Consider the following 19,659-nt stretch of genomic DNA (forward strand, 5'->3'; position numbering starts at 1 on the left):
ACCGTACACCAGTACGCTTTGCCCTTTACGCGTTTAAGGTGACCGTAGCAAAAAAAATATCGTACCATGTACGGTCTTCCATATCTTTTTCTCTGTCAACATTTTGCTTTTTTTCCCATCAATATTCTATTTTTTTCGATCCATGCACTTTCGCAGTTTGCTAGTCAATGGTCAAATACATACTAAGCTTTAGCAGCTTAGCCCATCTTCTGGTGGGGTTTCCTACTTTCCTGTGGGTGTATATATATATATATATATATATATATATATATATAAATTAGTTTCGATCAATTTAATCAAAGTGTACTTTTTTTTTTTTGTTTTGGGTAGATTAAAGTATACTTTAAGTATGTTCTTTGACGTAGCTGATGGAGAGCTTTATGTTCATTATTATTCATCAAATTTCATGTAAAGTGTATCTTGATTGGATTAAAAAAATAATAACCATGGAACATATGCCATAAATTTTATCTAAATAAACAAAATGTCGTAAATTTAACTTTTGATATCTATAAAGAATAATAAGAAAAAAAAAAATTCTCACATAGACCATGATATATATATATATATATATATAAATTAGTTTCGATCAGTTTAATCAAAGTATACTTTTTTTTTGGTAGATTAAAGTATACTTTAAGACTGTTCTTTGACGCAGCTGATGGAGAGCTTTATGTTCATTATTATTCATCAAATTTCATGTAAAGTGTGTCTTGATTGGATTAAAAAAAACAATAATCATGGAACATATGCCATAAATTTTCTCTAAATAGACAAAATGTTGTAAATTTAACTTTTGATATCTATAAAGAATAATAAATAAAAAAAAATTCTCGCATAGACCATGATCTGAAGGAGGAAAAAAATAGATTGAAGAACATGCAAAAAACATTTATGCAACACGAAAATATTTACATGGTTCACCATTTGGACTATGATTGTAAAGTTGTAACAATTTTCACTATATGAGAGAGAATAGTATAAAAACTTTTTTTTTTTTTTATACAAGATAAAATTTCTATTCTAGCTTAATATAAGTGTATATGTGCGTGAAGCTCCCTCCTAGAGACTTAAACCCCAGCCCTTACCCTCCCACACCTCACAAGCACTTATACTTGTAGAGTGACCATCGCACCAAGGGTATGCGGTGGTTAGAATAGTACAAAAATTGCTTGTAGTCATAAAACTCAAAATTGAATTTAAAACGAGTTAAAATCCTATTTAAAATTGTAACGCATACACTTCTATAAGAAAGCACAAAGTACAGAGAATTCAAGGAAGAAAAACTAAGAGCTAGAGAGGAAATTGGAATTGAAGAAACTTGTATTGAATCAACTAAATGAATCTGTACATGAAAAGAGTCTTTATACAAAACAAAGCATAAACTAACTTCCCAATCTACACGGAATCAGTTACAGCACGTGTGACAGGCAGCTACAACACGTGTGAGAGATTCCTATATAAATAAACTACTAAGCTACTTGCAGTTTAGCTAACAGTACTAACACTGTAACTTGCTTCTGTCATTTAGAGCCTAAACTTCTTCTTTCTGCTTCTTTCTTCTTTGTTTCGTTTTTTTCTTCCTTTCTGATTTGTACAACTTTGATACTCCCCCTCAAGTTGAGAACCATGATTGTGTTTATTCACAATGCTCATCTTGGTAAGTAAAGCTTTCAATTGTTGACCACTAAGAGCCTTTGTGAGCAGGTCTGCTAATAGTGAATGTGTGGGAGTGAAGAACAACCTAATGACTTTATCTTGCACCTTGTCTCTGGCTAAATGACAATCTAGCTCTATATGTTTAGTCCTTTCACGGAAAACAAGATTCTCACCTATGTATATGGCTGCTTGATTGTCACAGAAAAGCATTGCAGGTTTTGGATGATAAACTTCCAAATCTTTTAACAAAGCCAATATCTAAGTCATCTCACAAACAGTCATTGCCATAGCTCTATATTCTACTTATGCAAAAGACCTAGAGACTATGGATTGCTTCTTAGACTTCCATGAAACCAGAGAATTGCTAAAAAAGACACAATAACCAGTGGTTGATCTTCTAGTGTCATCACAGGATGCCCAATCTGCATCTGTGTATGCTTTTAGGTGTAAATCTGATCTAGATGATAAAAGAATACCTTGACCAGGACTCCCTTTTATGTTTTGTAACACCTTCTTCTCGTAAAATATTATAACTTTCATAGTCATAAATATGAAAGTTTTGAGCATACTAAATATTTTTAACACATACACACGGGGAAAGGGGAGAAGATTTTAAAGAAACTTACAGTGGTGTATAATAAACTTCTTGTCGTAAAATATTATAACTTTCATAGTCATAAAACTTAACGTTTTATAAAGAACAAATATCTGATAGCTTTAACATAAACTTGTACTTTCATCAGAAGCTTATCTTTGCAGAACATCAAAACCTTTTCATCAAATTCTTTATCTTATATATAGTCACTTAACCATTTATAACAAAATTAAATACAACAAAAATCCCAGCAGTAACATCAAATGTACTCACCCTAACTTTATCTTACTTCCTTAACTTAAATCAGATAATTGGTAACTTTGTCTTAAACTAGAAACATTTTTTTTTTAGAATTCTAAATATTTTTAACACACACACACGGAAAAATGGGAGAAGGTTTTAAAGAAAGTTACAGTGGTGTATAATAAACTTCTTCTCGTAAAATATTATAACTTTTATAGTCATAAAACTTAAAGTTTCATAAAGAACAGATATCAGATAACTTTTAACATAAACTTGTGCTTTCATAAGAAGTTTTATCTTTACAGAATACTAAAACCTTTTCATCAAATTCTTTATCTTCAGAGCACAACAAAACTTCAGACACTTTTATCTTTAAAGAACAACTTTTCTTTTCATTAGGGACTTCTTTTCATGAGAGCTTTCAACTTTTCATAATGCATTTAAACAAAATCATTTTCTCATAATCAATAAAATAATATAGTTGTTCATAACATATTGGTTAGTCCACATCTGATAAGTCTGTACTTATTTGTGGTGCATATGCATGATATTATCCGCTCTCGGACGTCACACAGATCATTCCCTCGTGGTTTTGCTCCTCCCCACGTCACACTGAACATTGGGGAAGAGGCCTTGTCCAGATTAGAGTTACAGGCACCCCCATTTCCTCCAACTTTCAATGGCTAAATAGATAACATTTTTCATGGAAAGTCAGTAGTTTAATCCTTACTGGCCGAGTTCAAATCACCAGAGGACATAACTCGAAAAGATTTAATACTTATACATCATACTAAAATTCATAGTTTGCATAACATTTCACAATAATAGCATTTTCATTATTTTCTTTAAACCCCATGTTCGTGAAAATTAGTAATAGCATCAATATGCTTAAATCATATACATAAGGTTTTGAAAGTTCACAAACATATCTTTGTCTAAAACATGATTATATGCCATATCTCTAATAAAAAACCTTTTAATGTATAATACACTTTAAAATAACCTTATGATTTACCAAATACTCATATAACTTATCCCTTACCTGAAAGCAGAGGAATCGAAAGCCTATAGTCGAAGGAGCTTAGACTTGGGTACTGGTAACACCTAAACCAAATATCAAAACTTATACTATCAATAATACCTTAGAATAAACTTACACATTCATCTCAAAATCCATTTTTTAAAATCAAGGAAGTCCTAATACCACCTTAACGAGGTTCCCACAAACACAAGATACATTCATCAAATACTATGATGTACCAAATCATAGAGAAACCAACATTCTCACATTAATATCATATCTCTAGAAGAGCCAACTTCATTTCAGAAGGTGCTTTGAGATTAGGGCAATAATTCATGCATAAACATAAAATCTTTTAAGCATGGTCATGTAACCATATACACTCATAAGGCAACATACAACATGTTGAACAAAACAACTTCATAAATACAACTGTTGAATGGTTTAGAACCCCTCCTTTGAGTACTAAACCCTGAACTAAGTTATAAAAAATATATCTATGATCCAGACATACCAAAAGATGAGCATACTAATTTATACCTCAAAACATTCACCCTAACTTTAGAATTAAATCCTCAAAGTTAGGTATGTCACTTATTGTTTGCTATTTATTCCAGCAGTATATACTTCACTTATAAAATACAAATGGGCTATCAATTCACATCTAATTTTCATACCAATTGACAGAGCAACTCCTATGCATGTATAGTAGATTCCATATCATTTTTAGAGCCAAATCATAAAACCATGATTTACTAAAAATAGTACAAGACAGCATGCTCAAATCTGTCCTGACAGAATTTCATGCAACTTAGAAATTAGACCATTATTTTTATGTCGATCCAAATTCTGTAAGACCACTTCCATTACAACCATATGTGTCTTAGCATTCATAAGAACTACTCCTAGCATCCTAATTCATAGAATACAATTTGATACATAATTTACCATGCATAAACACAGAATTGGTCATAGTGACAGCTATGCAACATTTTCTTGTAAAATCATAAAATGAATGCAAATGGTCTCATTATCATATGGGGATTTTTATACACTCATTAGACAAGTTAGAAAACACTTATATATAGTCATTTAACCATTTATGGAAAAATTAAATACAACAAAAATCTCAGCAGTAACATCAAATGTACTCACCCTAAATTTATCTTACTTCCTTAATCATATACAATCATTAATTAGTAGAAGCCCTTATCTACCTTCAACAAATCACCAACACAGTTTCAAAGCTTCTTAAAACAGCATATATATATATATAGACTTACAAGTTCATGATTTCCTAATCTTACAAACTACAAATACCATTACTAAAAATTCCTTAAAGAAATCATGGATTCTAAGATAAGAGTAGCTAGAACCCTTACCAAGTTTCTGGTTCTTGAGGGGAAATAGAAGTAGAATCACTCTTGCATGAAAGGATTCTCCATTTTCTACTTGCTGGACCTGAAAGTTTAAGAGGTAGAGCTTGAGAGAGTCTTTGAGTTTTCTAGCTTCTTTGAGAGAGTATGAAGAAGAATTGAGATGGAGCTTTGTCTTTTTTTTAATGTGTGGACTCGTGGGTTTGAGAAAAGAGACTGAAGAGAGCTTCTAGCTCTTTCCTTAAGAGAAGAGAGAGCAAAGTGAGGTGAGAAATTATGATTTGTTTGGACCTGTGGGAATTGAGAGGGAGAGAGCTTCTTGGATGTTTTAGTTACTTTGAGAAAGTCAAAGAAGAGATGAGGTGGAGCTTGTTCATTGCATGGCCGGCCAAGTGTTGGTCTTTGGGTTTGTCAACATGCATGGTACTTTGGCATTATGTGTTGAATTTCAATTGGTTGCATGTGTAAGTGGAAATTCTACTATAACATCGCATGCATTATACCGAATTAAAACACCAACTATATATCTAATAACTTAAACCACTTAATATAATTTTGTACATACTTAGTATATATTCATAATACAATTAACCATTCTATTATTTATAATCTTTACAATTCTTATTCAATGGTATTATAAAATAATATGTTTATTAAATACTCTTCTATTAATTATAGAAAGAAACTGGCTTCCAATAATAATTAACTACTTAAACACATAGTTTAACTATAAAGTTAGGTCGGAATGTTACTAAGGTCTTTCAGCTTAAACTCTTGATCCAAGAAAACTGTAAGTTCTTCAACAGTATAAACATCATTACTTGCAATAAAGATATCATCAACATAAACCAGAAGTGCTATGAATGATTAGTTGAACTTCTTAGTGAATAAAGAGTAATCAGACTTGGATTGCTTGAACCCACACTTTAGAATGGTAGAGGAAAACTTAGAATACCATTGTCTTGATGCTTGCTTGAGTCCATAAAAGGATTTGTTAAGCCTACAAACTAGATGCTCCCCCTTGCTATGAAAACCTTGAGGCAACTGCATGTAAACCTCTTCATGAAGATCACCACGAAGGAAAGCATTGTTTACATCAAGCTGAACTAGGTGCCAACCTCTCATAGCAGATGTAACAAGCAATGTCTGGACAATTGTCATTTTAGCCACGGGGGAAAAGGTTTCTATGAAGTCTAAACCTTCCTGCTGGGTGAAACCCTTACCCACAAGTTTGGCCTTATACCTCTCCACTGATCCATCAGTCTTATACTTCACTCTATACACCCATTTGCATCCAATAGCCCTTTTATGTGGAGGTAAGGAAGTGAGAGTCCAAGTCTGGTTAGATTCCAATGTAGCAATCACAACAGCCATAGCAACTTGCCATTTAGGATCTTGGACAGCCTCATGATAAGACTTGGGCTCAGAAACATTAGTAATAAGGGAACGAAAATGGGCATAGGATGGAGACAAGTTGGAGGAATCAATATAATGAGATAAAGGGTATTTAGTACCTAAGATGGTGGAGGAGGAACCAGACTTGATGACACGATTGGAATGATTGAATTGATCATTAACAATAGAGCTTGACGTATAATCTTGCAAATAAGAAGGGGTCTTAGTGACTCAGGTAGACTTTCTTAAAATAGGAACAGGTGAGGTAGAGGGTATAGCTGCAGAATCTACATTACTAGTGGGATTAGGAAGAGGAACTGGTGAAGGAAGAGGGAAGTCAGTAGATGGAGAAATAGATTCATTAGGTGAGAGAAGTGAAGAGCTAGACAAAGGATTTGTATTAGGAATAAGCAAATCACAATCAGGATCTGGAAGTGGTTGAGGGATATCAGAATCATGAGGGGAATTAGAATTATGAGTTGAATCAGGAAAAATAGGTTGAGATGCAAGATGCAAAGTGTTGAGAAATATAGACCTTGGTTGATAGAATTAATAAGTTTTAAGCCCAAGTTGTTAATTAGATTTATTATGAATAAAACTTGTTAAAACAAACAAACATCAATATCATGTCATAAATAATATGCAGCGAAAAAATAAATAAGACAAGATATGATGACCTAGGAAAATCAATGAAACAAATAAGTTTCACAGTAAAAAACTTGGGGGGAAACCTTCCCGAAAAGCAATTCACTATAGTAAAGAGAAATTTCAGATCTAGTACAAAATCTTTGTCCCTAGACTTTACAATCCTCGTAGATGAACTCACAGCAGAAATCTTCTACCGCTTTAGAACCTTTGAACTCTTCAATATATGAATGTCACCCTTTGATGCACGGATCCCAGTACGTGACTAACTCCTTTGCATAAATCCCAGTATGTGACTCACTCACCAACTTGAGAAAGAAGAATGTTGGCTGCAGAGTTCTTCACTTCATCAACAATGAAGATCAAGAAGCACTTGGTTACAAAACCTTAAGACGCAAAGACGCAGTAGCTTCTTTCAAAGAGAATAAGGCTTCGGTCACCTTTTGCATATGTTCTCCTTGTATTCTCTTATGTGACGACCTCTAAAATAAGTCTTATATATGTCTAGGGTTGTGAGAAAAGAAACCCTACACAAATACAAAAGCATGGCTGAAAATTAGATCTGAAAATTCTGATTTCCGTAACCTCGATAGATAGTATCTGTCGAGCCTCATTAAACTTTGATAGATAGCTATCTGTCGAGCAACTGTCGAGCTATCTGTTCGCAAGTGTCGAGTTATCAGTCCAGCTTTAGTGAACACATTTTCTTCACTTGTTTCTTGGTCCAATATTCATGACTTTAATACTAGTCTTGAACAACATGTTCTTTGAAGTATAAAACACATCCTAGATCTACCCAATTACAAGTAAAGTGTGTTTTGTCAAAGGATTAGTTAACTACATAAAATATGTCCTTAACACAAAGAATTAGTGGAAGTATCTAAAGAAGGAAAAAGATGAGGTAAAGGGATTGTGGAGTGAGGTGAAGAAAAATAAGGGAATGAAATGAACGAGAAAACAGTTTCATGAAAGATAACATCTCTAGAAACAAAAATTTTCTTGGATGCCAAATTAAGCAATTTGTAACCTTTAACACCAAATGGATTACCCAGAAAAAAATATGAAATAGATCTAGGATCAAATTTAGATCTATTATGAGTTAAAGTGGAAGCAAAGCAAAGCAAAGACAACCAAAAACTTTTAAGTGAGCATAAGATGGGAATTTGTTATAAAGCTTCTCAAAAGGTGTTTTGTTTCCTAGAGTGGAAGAAGGCAATCTATTGATGATATATACAACAGTCAAAACACATTCACCCCAAAAGGAAATAGGCACATTAGATTGAAACTTCAATGCTTAAAATGTGTTGGTGTTTCCTTTCTACAACTGAGTTTTGTTCTGGAGTGGCAACACATGAATGCTGATGTAGAATGCCATGTTCAGCAAAGAAGTCTTTTAGGAAAAACTCGAGCATTGTCAGTCTTACTTGCTTTGATATTGGTATGAAACTGTGTAGATATCATCTTGTAAAAGGAAATCAATAAAGGCCTAGTTTCAGATTTGGATTTCATAAGATATATCCATGTAGATCTAGTGGCATCATCAACAATAGTAAGGAAGTACCTAAAACTATCATGAGTAAACTTTGCAAATGGTACCCAAACATCCCAATGAATAAAATCAAAAGCATTATCAGGCAAATGATCAAAGAAAGGAAAAAGAAGTCTTTTATGCTTGGCAATGAGACAAAAAGTACAATCTTTATTGCAATGTACACTGATTACATCAGGGAGACAATCATGTAAAACATGAAGTTTAGCATTTGACACATGACCTAATTTAAGATACCAAAGATATGGCTTGGTAGTGATAGGACCATTTGAACCATTATGAACAAAAGAGCTAAAAATAGACCCTAGAATGGAGGAAACTGTTAAAATAGATTTGCAAGAAGTTGAAGATTGCAGCAAGTAGAGGTTGTTATGCAGTTTACCCACTCCAATCGTTTTTCAACAAAAAAGGTCCTGTATAAAACACAGATTGGATAGAAAAACAAAGCAACATGATAGACATTTGGTTAATTGACTAATTGAGATCAAGTTGAAGGTGAAAGAAAGAACACATAGCACATTTTCAAGAACTAAGCTAGATGTCACTTGAATTGTACCTATGTGTGTGACAACAACCCTTTCACCATTAGGCAATTGAACAAAAGAGGAAACAAACTAGTGATTTTAGTGAACAATTTAACTAAACGAACAATATGATCTGTTGCTCCAGTATCAAGAACCCAAGTCTCTTTACCATAAGCTGTTTTATTTGTAGGATTAACTGCAAAAATAGAATGTTGCATGCTCAAACACATAGAATCTTGCAAATGATCACAAAGGTTACCTGAAATGGCAGAATTGGCTATGTGAATTGCATCATTGGAATTACCAGAAGTGGAGGCATGAGCATTGAGCATAGAAAGCAACTGCTGATACTGCTCTGAAGTGAAAGGGAAAGAACTGTTCTGATGTGCAACTACTGACTGACCTTGGTCACCATCAACCATGACCTGATTAGCCATAACAGTTCTTCCTCTCTGCTTATAGCCTGGTGGAAAACCAACAAGCTTGTAGCATTTTTCCATAATGTGACCAACCTTTCCACAGTGACTACACACAGGTCTTCCCTTTCCAACACCCCCTTTGAAATTCTTGCCATTGTTGCTTGAAGAAGAAGAACCTTGATTGAAAGCTTGGTTCTTCACATCAAGTGCGGTAGAATCAACTGAAGGAGTGACATTAAATCCTGAAGACCGTTTCCTTTCCTCTTGATTCACCAAAGAGAATGCCTTATCTATTGATGGAATAGGTTCCATCATGAGGATTTGAATTTTGACCTGTGAGTAAGAGTCATTCAAGCCATTAAGGAACTGCATAATTGAATCTTGATGATGAAGATGTGTAGTCTCACCACAGGTGCATTGGCCACATGAACAATATGGTAAAGGCCTAAGATTCAACAATTGATCCCAAGAAGCTTAAAGATCAGTAAACAAGCTTGTCACTGTAGAATCCCCTTACATCATAGTGGAGATTTTCTTCTGAAGTTGAGAAATTCTTGATCCATTGGCTTGTAAAAACCGATTCTTGAGTGCATTCCAAATTGCAAAGGCTGTGTCTTTGTAATTGACACTAGTAGTGATATAAGGTGAGACTAAATTCAAGATCCATGAAGAGATCATTGAATTGCATTTTGACTAAGCTTGTTTCTTGAGTGGTGTGACTACCATTGATGTAGTGATAGAACCATAAACAAATCCAAGCTTACTCTTGGCATCCAAAGCCATCCTCATTGCTCTAGCCCAAGTAGGGTAGTTATCCTTAGTTAGAGGTTGAGCAACTAGGATCGCACCAGGGGATTCACCATGGTGCAAGAAGAATGGACTTCGTGGATCTTCCATTGGAGAAAGCTCTCGCTGAGAGGAAGAAGTTGAATTAGCTTGAGTGGTTGACGCCATTGACAAAGACTCAAGCTCTGACACCATATACAAAAGTATAAAGTATAGAGAATTCAAGGAAGAAAAACTAAGAGCTAGAGGGGAAATTGGAATTGAAGAAACTTGTATTGAATCAACTAAATGAATTGTACATGAAAGGAGTCTTTATACAAAACAGAGCATAAACTAACTTCCCAATCTACACAGAATCAGTTACAACACATGTGATAGGCAGTTACAACATGTGTGAGAGAATCCTATATAAATAAATTGCTAAGCTACTTGCAGTTTAGCTAACAGTACTAACACTGTAACTTGCTTCTGTCGTTTAGAGCCTAAACTTCTTCTTTCTGCTTCTTTCTTCTTTGTTTCATTTCTTTTCTTCCTTTCTGATCTATACAACTTTGATAACTTCCAAGTCAAATTTGGTCTAAACCCTATCAAACATAAAATCAGGTTCCATACAATCTAGTCAATTTGAGACATATCAAATCCCATGATAAATGAAATTTTTATGAAAAATAAAACAATCTTTGCAAATATTTTTCGATGAATATTTGCACTTTAAAGTAGGCAAGATTTGAATCTGTTAGAATGTTACTTGATTTTCAATAATTTTATGAAAGATATTGTATTTTTTTTTAATAATATAGAACGGAAGGAATATTTGAATAATATTATAAAGCTAAAAATATAAAGTTTCAAGATTATTATACTAAATATAATAATATATATAGTATAATAGTGTGTGTGTTAAAAATGCTTGATATTCTAAAAAAAAAAGAAAGAAGAAGATTATTATACTAAAATAATATCAAGCGTGTTTGAGACCTTGGGTTGGTATATCCCACCAAACTAACAACCCCATAGCCGGTATCTTTAGGCCTACTGAAATCTTTAATATGTATATCCTGAATAGGGCTACAACCCATAACTTTTCCCAATGGGCCTTTATTTTTTATGTTCTCTACTTTGGGTTTAATATGGGCCTTCCCCATGATTTATTACTTTTTCGAAATGGTTAAAAATAATTATGCAGTTGATCTTACAGCTTGAACCCATGCACCGGGTAAGTGGTACCATTCCACCTAATACTATTATAATGCTTCTAATATTCTATCCATCTATCTTAATATGAATTTTCTGTTCATGAGATATCTTGAAAATCTCATGGATTGATAATGTGGTAGATTGAACTTTGAATCTTCAAGTTACGTTATATTCCATCAAGTTACGTTATATTCCAGACAAATGAGCCCACTACCTGAGTACCTCTATGAGAGTCAATCAACTAAAATCTATAATATAAAAATCAAACAAAAGTCATCTTAATTATCTACATATATTTTTAATATGAGAAAATCTATAAAGACAACAAAAATATCATAACATATAACAAGTGTTACAATATTAGTTCACTTATGCTTCACAAGTGTTAAATAAATAATATTATGTATTTTTTTATTCCTTTTAGAATCACAATCATATGATTTTTAAACAGGAGGGTTTCCGAGTGGAAAATAAATGTATCAATTTGTTGCTTATATGAATTGACTCAAACCTCCTCAAATCTATGGCTTTTGGGAACTAATATAAAAAGTACAATAATTATGTCGACGACTAACCAAAGGAAACTCATAAACAAAAGGAATTACATGTAAGAAAAAATAATTTGACCAGAGCCCTCAGAGATTGCCTCGTTAATGCCACATATATTAAGCCACAAACTTAATTGAAGTTCAAAACAACTTATACAAAACCTCAACTTTAGGCCAATCTTAGGACTTAGCATGGGGCTCAAGCTAGAACTTTCAACAACTAGAGCAAGGCAGTGCAAATAGAACGCAAGCAGTGGCAAGGGACAACACACATTTAAAGATAGCTAATTTTTAAGGACCATGTTGTCATAGCAGCTATACTATGCTAGACTGCTAGTACAAAGTTATTATATAATGCAGCTCAAATTAGTCAAAAACTCATCCAAGAAAACTCATAAACAAAAGGAATTACATATGAGCAATACACTTTGACTAAAACCCTCATATATTTTATTAAATTTCCTGGGATGTTATATTTTTATGTACTTGTTTTCAGATTATCCATATATACTAAATGGTTCCTGGTAATTCTGTGCAAATGAAGTTGCTCTAATGGTTTTACTAAATGGTGTGAAGCCTAGCATAGGCATTAGATAGTAACAACCATAATTCAATCTACAAACACACTGTTTATCATTGAAATTTTTGGCTGTCTATTGCGGCTAATTCTTGTGATCAAATTTTAATCGCTCACTAAGTAAATAAGGTATATGGTGGAGCAGGAATTAATTCTCAGAATTCAGAAATGCTAAATATAACTGCTCCTATCTCAATAATTCTCACAATTTACTTCATAAATGCCACGTTATAATAATCTTTTCGAGACATGTTATCAAAAACATATCACGCATTATTGTTGCAACCACTCCCTACATATAATGTGATTAATGAATTACCAACAAATACATCCAACTCCTTTCATAGACTAAGATACTCAAACTCTTTATCAATACCCAAATTTGAAGTGGGTTCCAATTAGCTTAATTGGTAAAGTTTTTAATAATTAAATAAGAGATTTGGAGTTCAATCTCCGTCTATACCAAAAACCGATTGATATCTTGGTCTGATGATAAAAAGCTATCATCGTGAGCAGATGCCATAGGTAGTTGAAACTCTCTTAAAAAAAATACCCAACTCTGAAATTTGAAGCCCAATCTACATTTAAATTAGTTTTGTTAGCTACTACAAACCAGCAAACATATATAGTCAGATTAACAACTTTGGTTCTTAAGAACCCTTACAATAACACAACCAAGAAAAAATAAAAAATAAAAAAAAGGCTACACCACAACAGAATTACAAATAATCAACTCATCAACCTTTTTGTCTTGTCTTTCTCAATTGAAAATATTATCGACACAAACAAAGTGAATCGTTTATTCAATAACATCAAAATTGTCAGTAGCACAAAAACAATGAAAATTAATAGCAAATTGTGGTTTGTTTTCACACTAGCCATGAGTTATGACACAACAAAAATACTTGAAAAAAAAAATACTATTTATGAAACAAGGTTCCTAAGCCTATGCAAGTTTGGAGTCATAATTAAACATACCAACGTCGGTGACCATGAAAAACTATACAAACAAAAGAAACCATAATGTCGCAGTATTTGGGCCTACACCTAGGGCTTCGTTGGGTTGGGCTGAAATTCATAGCCTAATTTTTGGACATACTACCAACCTATATGCAAATCAGTGATTTTTAGGGCCTCTTGGACTGGGCTGGGATGTTAATGGTATACTACTCTAATTTTGCTGCTCCTTTATACAAAGCTTCTAGGCTTCTAGCCATGCATAAGGATTTGAATTGGGATGATGAGAATGAGAGGTTTCCGTTGTCTGTTTAACAAACAAAAACAGCCCATGTAAACGTGCTATTTAGGCCAACCCATATATTTTGTAAGAAAGTCACTATCGCTTCTTTTGGGTAAGTTGAGATATGGGCTTTTGGGTTTAGTAGAGATAGTAGCTCCTTTGGGTTGGTGGTGGGATCAAGGTAATTGAGTGAGCTTTGTTGAAGATGGGCTTTGTGCACAAAAAAACAAAAAAACAAAGTATCTTATAAGTCAGTTTTACTAGAGTTCTCTCATGTAACATGTTCGGATCCTGTGTGTGTGTGTGTGTGTGGTCTCATACTCTCATGGAACTTGTGCAATTAATGAGAAAGTTTCACAAGATATTTTTTTTATCAAAGAAAATATTTAATAATTATAGTAATTATTAATAAGCATTTATTATGATTTTGTTCATATATAGAAGTATGAAACTATATATTATACTATATAAAGAAAATAATATTTTCTATCAACAAAAAATAAAGAAAAGAAAAAAGAAAAAATGATTTGGTAAGATTTTAATGTAAGATTTAAATATAGAATAAAATTTATAATCATTTGAAAAATATGTAATAGAATAATGACATGTAAAATTATGAGGTCTTAGCTTTTTAAGGCAAAATATTATGATTTATGAAATCAAAAGTTAATCAAAGGTCAAATTTTGTTGTTGTTGTTGTTGTTGTTGTTGTTATTATTATTATTATTATTATTATAAATCTCTAATAATATATAAGCTCACAATACAAGAAATGAGATTCTAAAAAAAAAAAAATAGTAATTATATAAGCCTTTAAAAGTTAACATAATTTTTGAGTGACGTTTATGGTGTGCTTTTGTATTAGAACCTCATCCCATTTCCCATCTCCCTTCTATGTGTATTTGTTTTTTAAAAATAAAAAAAGCTTTATTTTACATTGTTTAAGAGAGTGTGTTGTGTGTAGTACAATTTGACCATTTCTTTTAAAGCCTACCATTGCTTTAAAAGTGAAGTTTATCGTATGTCTATGTCTGTGTGTGTTTTCATGAAATAATTATTGGTACATTATTACATTTTATTCTCAATTAATTAATTGGTAAACCATTCACAATTTTCTTTTTCTCAAAAAAGAAAAAAAGAAAAAAGAAAAGTATAATGATTTATACTTTTTTTTTTTTTTTATAGAATGTATAATGATTTATACTTGAAAGGCAATTTTAAGTTAATATGCATTTCCGGGTAGAACTCTTATGAAGATGAAGGTTGGTTGTGTGGGACTTCACCGTACAGAAGCAGCAGCCTTTGGTGTGCTGCCAACAACAGCAAAATCATTATACAATGCAACTGCATTATCCTAGAATGCTAGAAATTCATACAAAACTTGTAGCAACCAAGAGCACTTGAGGTCAAGTGCTTCTTAAGAGGGAGAGTCCTGATGTAGGGCATTTCAAGTGGTTGCATCCTAATCATCTTGTAACTAGTTAGTTCGTTAGTTAGATGATTGCTTAAGCATTAGAAAATAGGTTTTAGACACTTGTCAAGTATCTAGAAGGCTGCCAATACCAAACAAGTACCAGATTGTAGTTACTTTGTGATTAGTTTTGAATTCAATTACATAGATTGGCCTAGTACTATTTTCAAGAGATGGATTTCTCTTAAGAAGGTTTTGTCACACCTTGTTCCTTGTTCTAAGCAAGTTGAATTTCCCTTAATCAATTCTAAGCCTAAACAGCAGCCCCCTTAGAATCCCTGCCACTACTGCTTGGTCACTTTGGAACCAAAGGAACAAATGCCGTTTCAATGAACCAACTATTCCTCTGAATTTTGTGGCCGAAAATGCAGGGAATTATCTCTCAGAATTCAAACGTTTTAATGGGACACCAGCCAAATTAGCTCGGCTTGCTAAACCTGCCTGGAGACCGCCGACAACTGGTTTGGTAAAAGCTAATTTTGATGGGGCTTTCTTTGAAGATTCGGGTGAAACTGGGATAGGAGTTGTAATCTGAAACTCCCTTGGCGAAGTAATGGCTTCCCTCTCTGAAAAAATCCCTAAGCCCTCATCAATGATTACCCTGAAGCCTTGGCAGCTAGGCGTGCAGTTCATTTTACAAAAGAGCTTGGTTTCATCAATGCTATCTGTAAAGGTAATATATATCACTTGGCTTTTGGTCATCTCATCAAAGACATTCTGTCTTTCAAAAACTCGCTTCAGAGTTTTTTTGTTCTCTCATACTTATAGACAAGATAATGTTCTAACTCATGCTTTGGCAATGAGAGCTTTAGTTTCTTTTTATTTATTAGTCTAGATAGAGTCTATTCCATCAGACATTAAAAAAAACATTGTATTGGCTGATTTTCAAGCCGGTTGATTTGAATTCATCTATTTCTCCAAAACTAAATTTAATATTCTTTTTTTTGTTTTGTTTTGTTTTGTTTTGTTTATATCTTATTTCGGGAGGGGCAAGTTTGGTTATTCTTGACTCCCTGTAGTTGCCAAATGTTGCGGAACATCCCATATTTGTTCTGTATATCATGACATCTGGGGGGGGGGGGGGGGGGGGGGTGCGTTTCAGGTGCAAACATGACAGTTACATGCATAACATGATAGGAACTTATGGAGAATGTGAGTGGGAATATGCTGCTGAGGCCAAATTAATGGTCAGAGTTGGACCAAGCTACGAGATAGCCTAAAATTTGGGCATATAAATCTAAGCCATATCATGTTGAACACAACAGGTCAAAAAGAGTTAAGAGCTAATAGCAATAGTAGTGGTTGAAACTGTTTGAATCAGACTAGGAAATCTGAATAGGCACTGTTTGTTTTGGAAGGAATTAAGGTAGGAAATGGAAGGGAAGTGGGAGGTGTTTGTGAAAGAGCTAAAGATGGTGAGCTTTTTATCAGCACCAATGGTAGCTGTCTCAGTCTTGCAGTACAGCCTGTCGTTTGTTACCCTGATGATGGTGGGATATCTTGATGAACTCTCTCTTTCCGGGGTCTCTGTCGCCTTTTCTTTCACCATTGTAATTGGCTACAGTCTCATTGTAAAGTTCTTAATTTTGTCCTCTTTGTCCTCCTCTAGACAAATTTCATGCATGCCTTATAGCTGAAAAAATTGAAAACCCTGCTTTTTAATCAGCGTAGAATAGAAGACACACCTATAGATTTACCAATCACTAATGAAATATATATCCATAGTAAAGCTGCAAAAACAATTTCAGCTTAATTGATAATTTGGCTATCTGAATAACTTTGGCCTGGTTTAAACTCGACCACCTTTGTGCTTGAAGTCGTTTGGCAAGCCCAAAAAAATCCAGTTTTTTGGGATTATTTTGAGAGGTTATACACACACCAAAAAAATATAATAAAATAATCCCCAATTTTTATTCTTGTATTACTTTCAACAAATAAGCAATCAGATCCTAATGCACTAGCCTTTTGTGTGTGTGTGTGTGTGTGTTGGTACAGCTCAAGATTCTTCACAATCCTAAATGAACTTGATTGACTTGCCTAAAACTAACAGCCTAATATCTGTTTAGTTACTAATATAAATTAGTAAATCAGAAGCATAATTTTTTGACAAATGTATATCCAAACCATATTTATTGTTGTTGTCTTTGTCTGCTAGTTTGAGAATCTGATATGTCTGATTAAGGAATTTAATTCAATCATCACGATAAGTGAATTTTTGACTGCTAAGCAGTGTGGGATGGCTGGTGCATTAGAGACTTTATGCGGACAAGCCTATGGGGCAGAGCAATATTAAAAACTAGGAATTTATACTTATGCCGCCATCATCTCTCTTATTCTGGTTTGTATCCCAATATCAATCCTATGGATGTTCACAGACAAATTACTAATACTCATATAGGCAAAGATCCAACAATCTCACATATAGCTCACAAATACTGCATATGCCTCGTCCCTAACCTGTTTGCATACGCTATACTTCAACCACTAGTTCGCTATTACCAGACTCAGAGCCTGATCCTTCCATTGCTCTTTAGTTCATTTGCAGCTCTATGTTTCCATATACCTTTTTGTTGGACTCTGGTTTTTAAATTAAAGTTAGGAAGTAGTGCGGCTGCATTAGCCTCTGCTTCATCATATTTGCTGGATGTGCTCATGCTTGATGCTTGGGGTATACATGAAGTACTCTTCTGCTTGTGAGAAAGCTCGTGCCATATTCTCAAAGGATGTCTTCTTCAGCATGAGGGAGTTCTTTCGTTTTGCTGTTCCTTCAGCTGGAATGGTTTGGTAATTTTCTGTTTTGTTCTTTCTTTCAAGAAATTTGTAGTCTTCATTTTTTGGCTACATGTATCAAGTCTCTTAGCATTTTGTTGCTGGTCAATCATAATAGTCTTGAATGGTGGTCGTTTGAGGGACTTATTTTGCTTTTGGGCTTTTACCAAATCCAGAATTGGAGACTTCAGTGCTTTCGCTATGGTATGCTTCTTTTCCATATTTACTGTATGAGATTTACAATAGAATGCTTCTAATTTTTCACTGCATGCAGCCTTACAATTACTAATTTGCAGTACTACATACCATATGGATTTGCAGCAACAGCAAGGTTTGCTCTTAAATTTGTTTCCTTACGCCTAAACTTGTCTACGCATGTTATACATTTGTTTTGAAAAAGAATGCATTAAACACTTTGTAGCACTCGGGTTTCAAATGAGTTGGAAGCTGGGAATGCACAAGCAGCTAAAATGACTGTTAAGGCCATAATGGTTCTTGTAGTTGCAGAGGTGGTTTTTGTAGCCGTGATTCTCTTCTTCTGCCATCGTGTTTTGGGCTATGCCTTCAGCAGTAAGAAGGAAATTGTAGATCGTATTGCAGATATGGGTCCTTTGCTTTGTCTCTCAATAATCATGGATGGCTTACAAGCAGTACTTTCAGGTAACTTTCTCACATTTCTCTCACGTAAATCGTAATGGGCTTTGATTTGGAGCTAAATTTTTGAAAGTTATAACTTCTTAATTCTTATCAATTCAAGTGAATACTATAGCTATACTATCAAATACACATTAGTTCATTATTCATTTAGAATATTTTCTTTGCAATTAAAAAGTTAACTAATGGCGTGGAAAGATTTAAACAAGTTCACTCTTGGAAGTAAATTTCTTTCTGGATTAAAAAATAGCCTTACATCCTTAACAGGAAATGTCTAGTTAGTAGTTATGCCATAGTCATAACCATCATAATCATATTGTGTATATTTCATCAGAATATATCAGCATAAGATGCCAATGTAGAAGTTGTGATTCTTTCTTGCTATTGCTTGCCATTAACTCACAAAGTTATTTTGCGCTATATATGCATCAGGGGTTGCTAGAGGAAGTGGCTGGCAGGATATAGGAGCCTATGTAAATGTCGGGGCATATTATCTGGTTGGGGTTCCAGTAGGTGTTGTTTTGGCCTTCGTTGTACACTTGAAAGGAAAGGGTCTTTGGATCTGAATGCTGACAGGGTCTACTATACAAGCATTTCTTCTAGCTCTTAAAACTAGTTTCACAAATTGGGAAAAACAGGTTATTAGTACAAAAAAATTATTCCTTTCTATATATTTGGTTTTATTTTAACACCTTTCTACAACTAAAATTTATGTTCAACTTGATCATATAGTATGAAAATTGAGAACCTTATAACTATTTGTAACTGAAATAATTGGTGTCCAATTGAGTTGAATGGACAAAAATATTAGACTAAACCATTTTGAATGCTTAGTTGTATTTATGTTGATGTTTCAGGCATCAAAAGCAAGAGAGAGGATATTTGATGGAGATATTTAGTCTAGACTTCAGAGTTTATTGAGTTGAATGGACAAGATTTTTTTATTTGTTAAGATGTTCCAAAGAAGTCTAGTTTGGCTAATACTAATTTT

At 33.6% G+C, this 19,659-nt stretch overlaps 1 protein-coding gene and 1 pseudogene across 1 annotated transcript; one reads left to right on the forward strand and one right to left on the reverse strand.

Annotated features, from left to right (window-relative positions):
• Positions 1-5,761: 5,761 nt before the first annotated feature.
• On the reverse strand, positions 5,762-15,878 carry LOC142619463 (uncharacterized). The gene is made up of 7 exons (XM_075792561.1): positions 15,683-15,878; positions 10,191-10,397; positions 9,944-10,076; positions 9,099-9,871; positions 8,359-8,802; positions 6,586-6,717; positions 5,762-6,492 (listed from the first exon to the last, which is right to left on the reverse strand). The coding sequence occupies exons 1-7, from the start codon at positions 15,876-15,878 to the stop codon at positions 5,762-5,764; spliced, it is 2,616 nt and encodes an 871-aa protein (XP_075648676.1).
• Positions 15,879-16,618: 740 nt separating this feature from the next.
• On the forward strand, positions 16,619-19,567 carry LOC142619464 (protein DETOXIFICATION 14-like; annotated as a pseudogene).
• The last annotated feature ends 92 nt before the right edge of the window (positions 19,568-19,659 follow it).

The sequence above is a fragment of the Castanea sativa genome, chromosome 12 (assembly GCF_040712315.1).
Source record: "Castanea sativa cultivar Marrone di Chiusa Pesio chromosome 12, ASM4071231v1".
Classification (NCBI taxonomy): Eukaryota; Viridiplantae; Streptophyta; class Magnoliopsida; order Fagales; family Fagaceae; genus Castanea; species Castanea sativa.

Excerpts from the sequence above, each read along its gene's own strand:
- LOC142619463 (XM_075792561.1), bottom strand. The coding sequence starts at position 15,878 with ATGAACTGCACGCCTAGCTGCCAAGGCTTCAGGGTAATCATTGATGAG. Across the intron at positions 8,803-9,098 it reads ATTGTTCACTAAAATCACTA|TTTCCTCCATTCTAGGGTCT; the intron begins GTTTGTTTCCTC and ends CTATTTTAACAG. Across the intron at positions 6,493-6,585 it reads TCCTCTTCCTAATCCCACTA|ATTATACGTCAAGCTCTATT; the intron begins GTAATGTAGATT and ends CTTATTTGCAAG.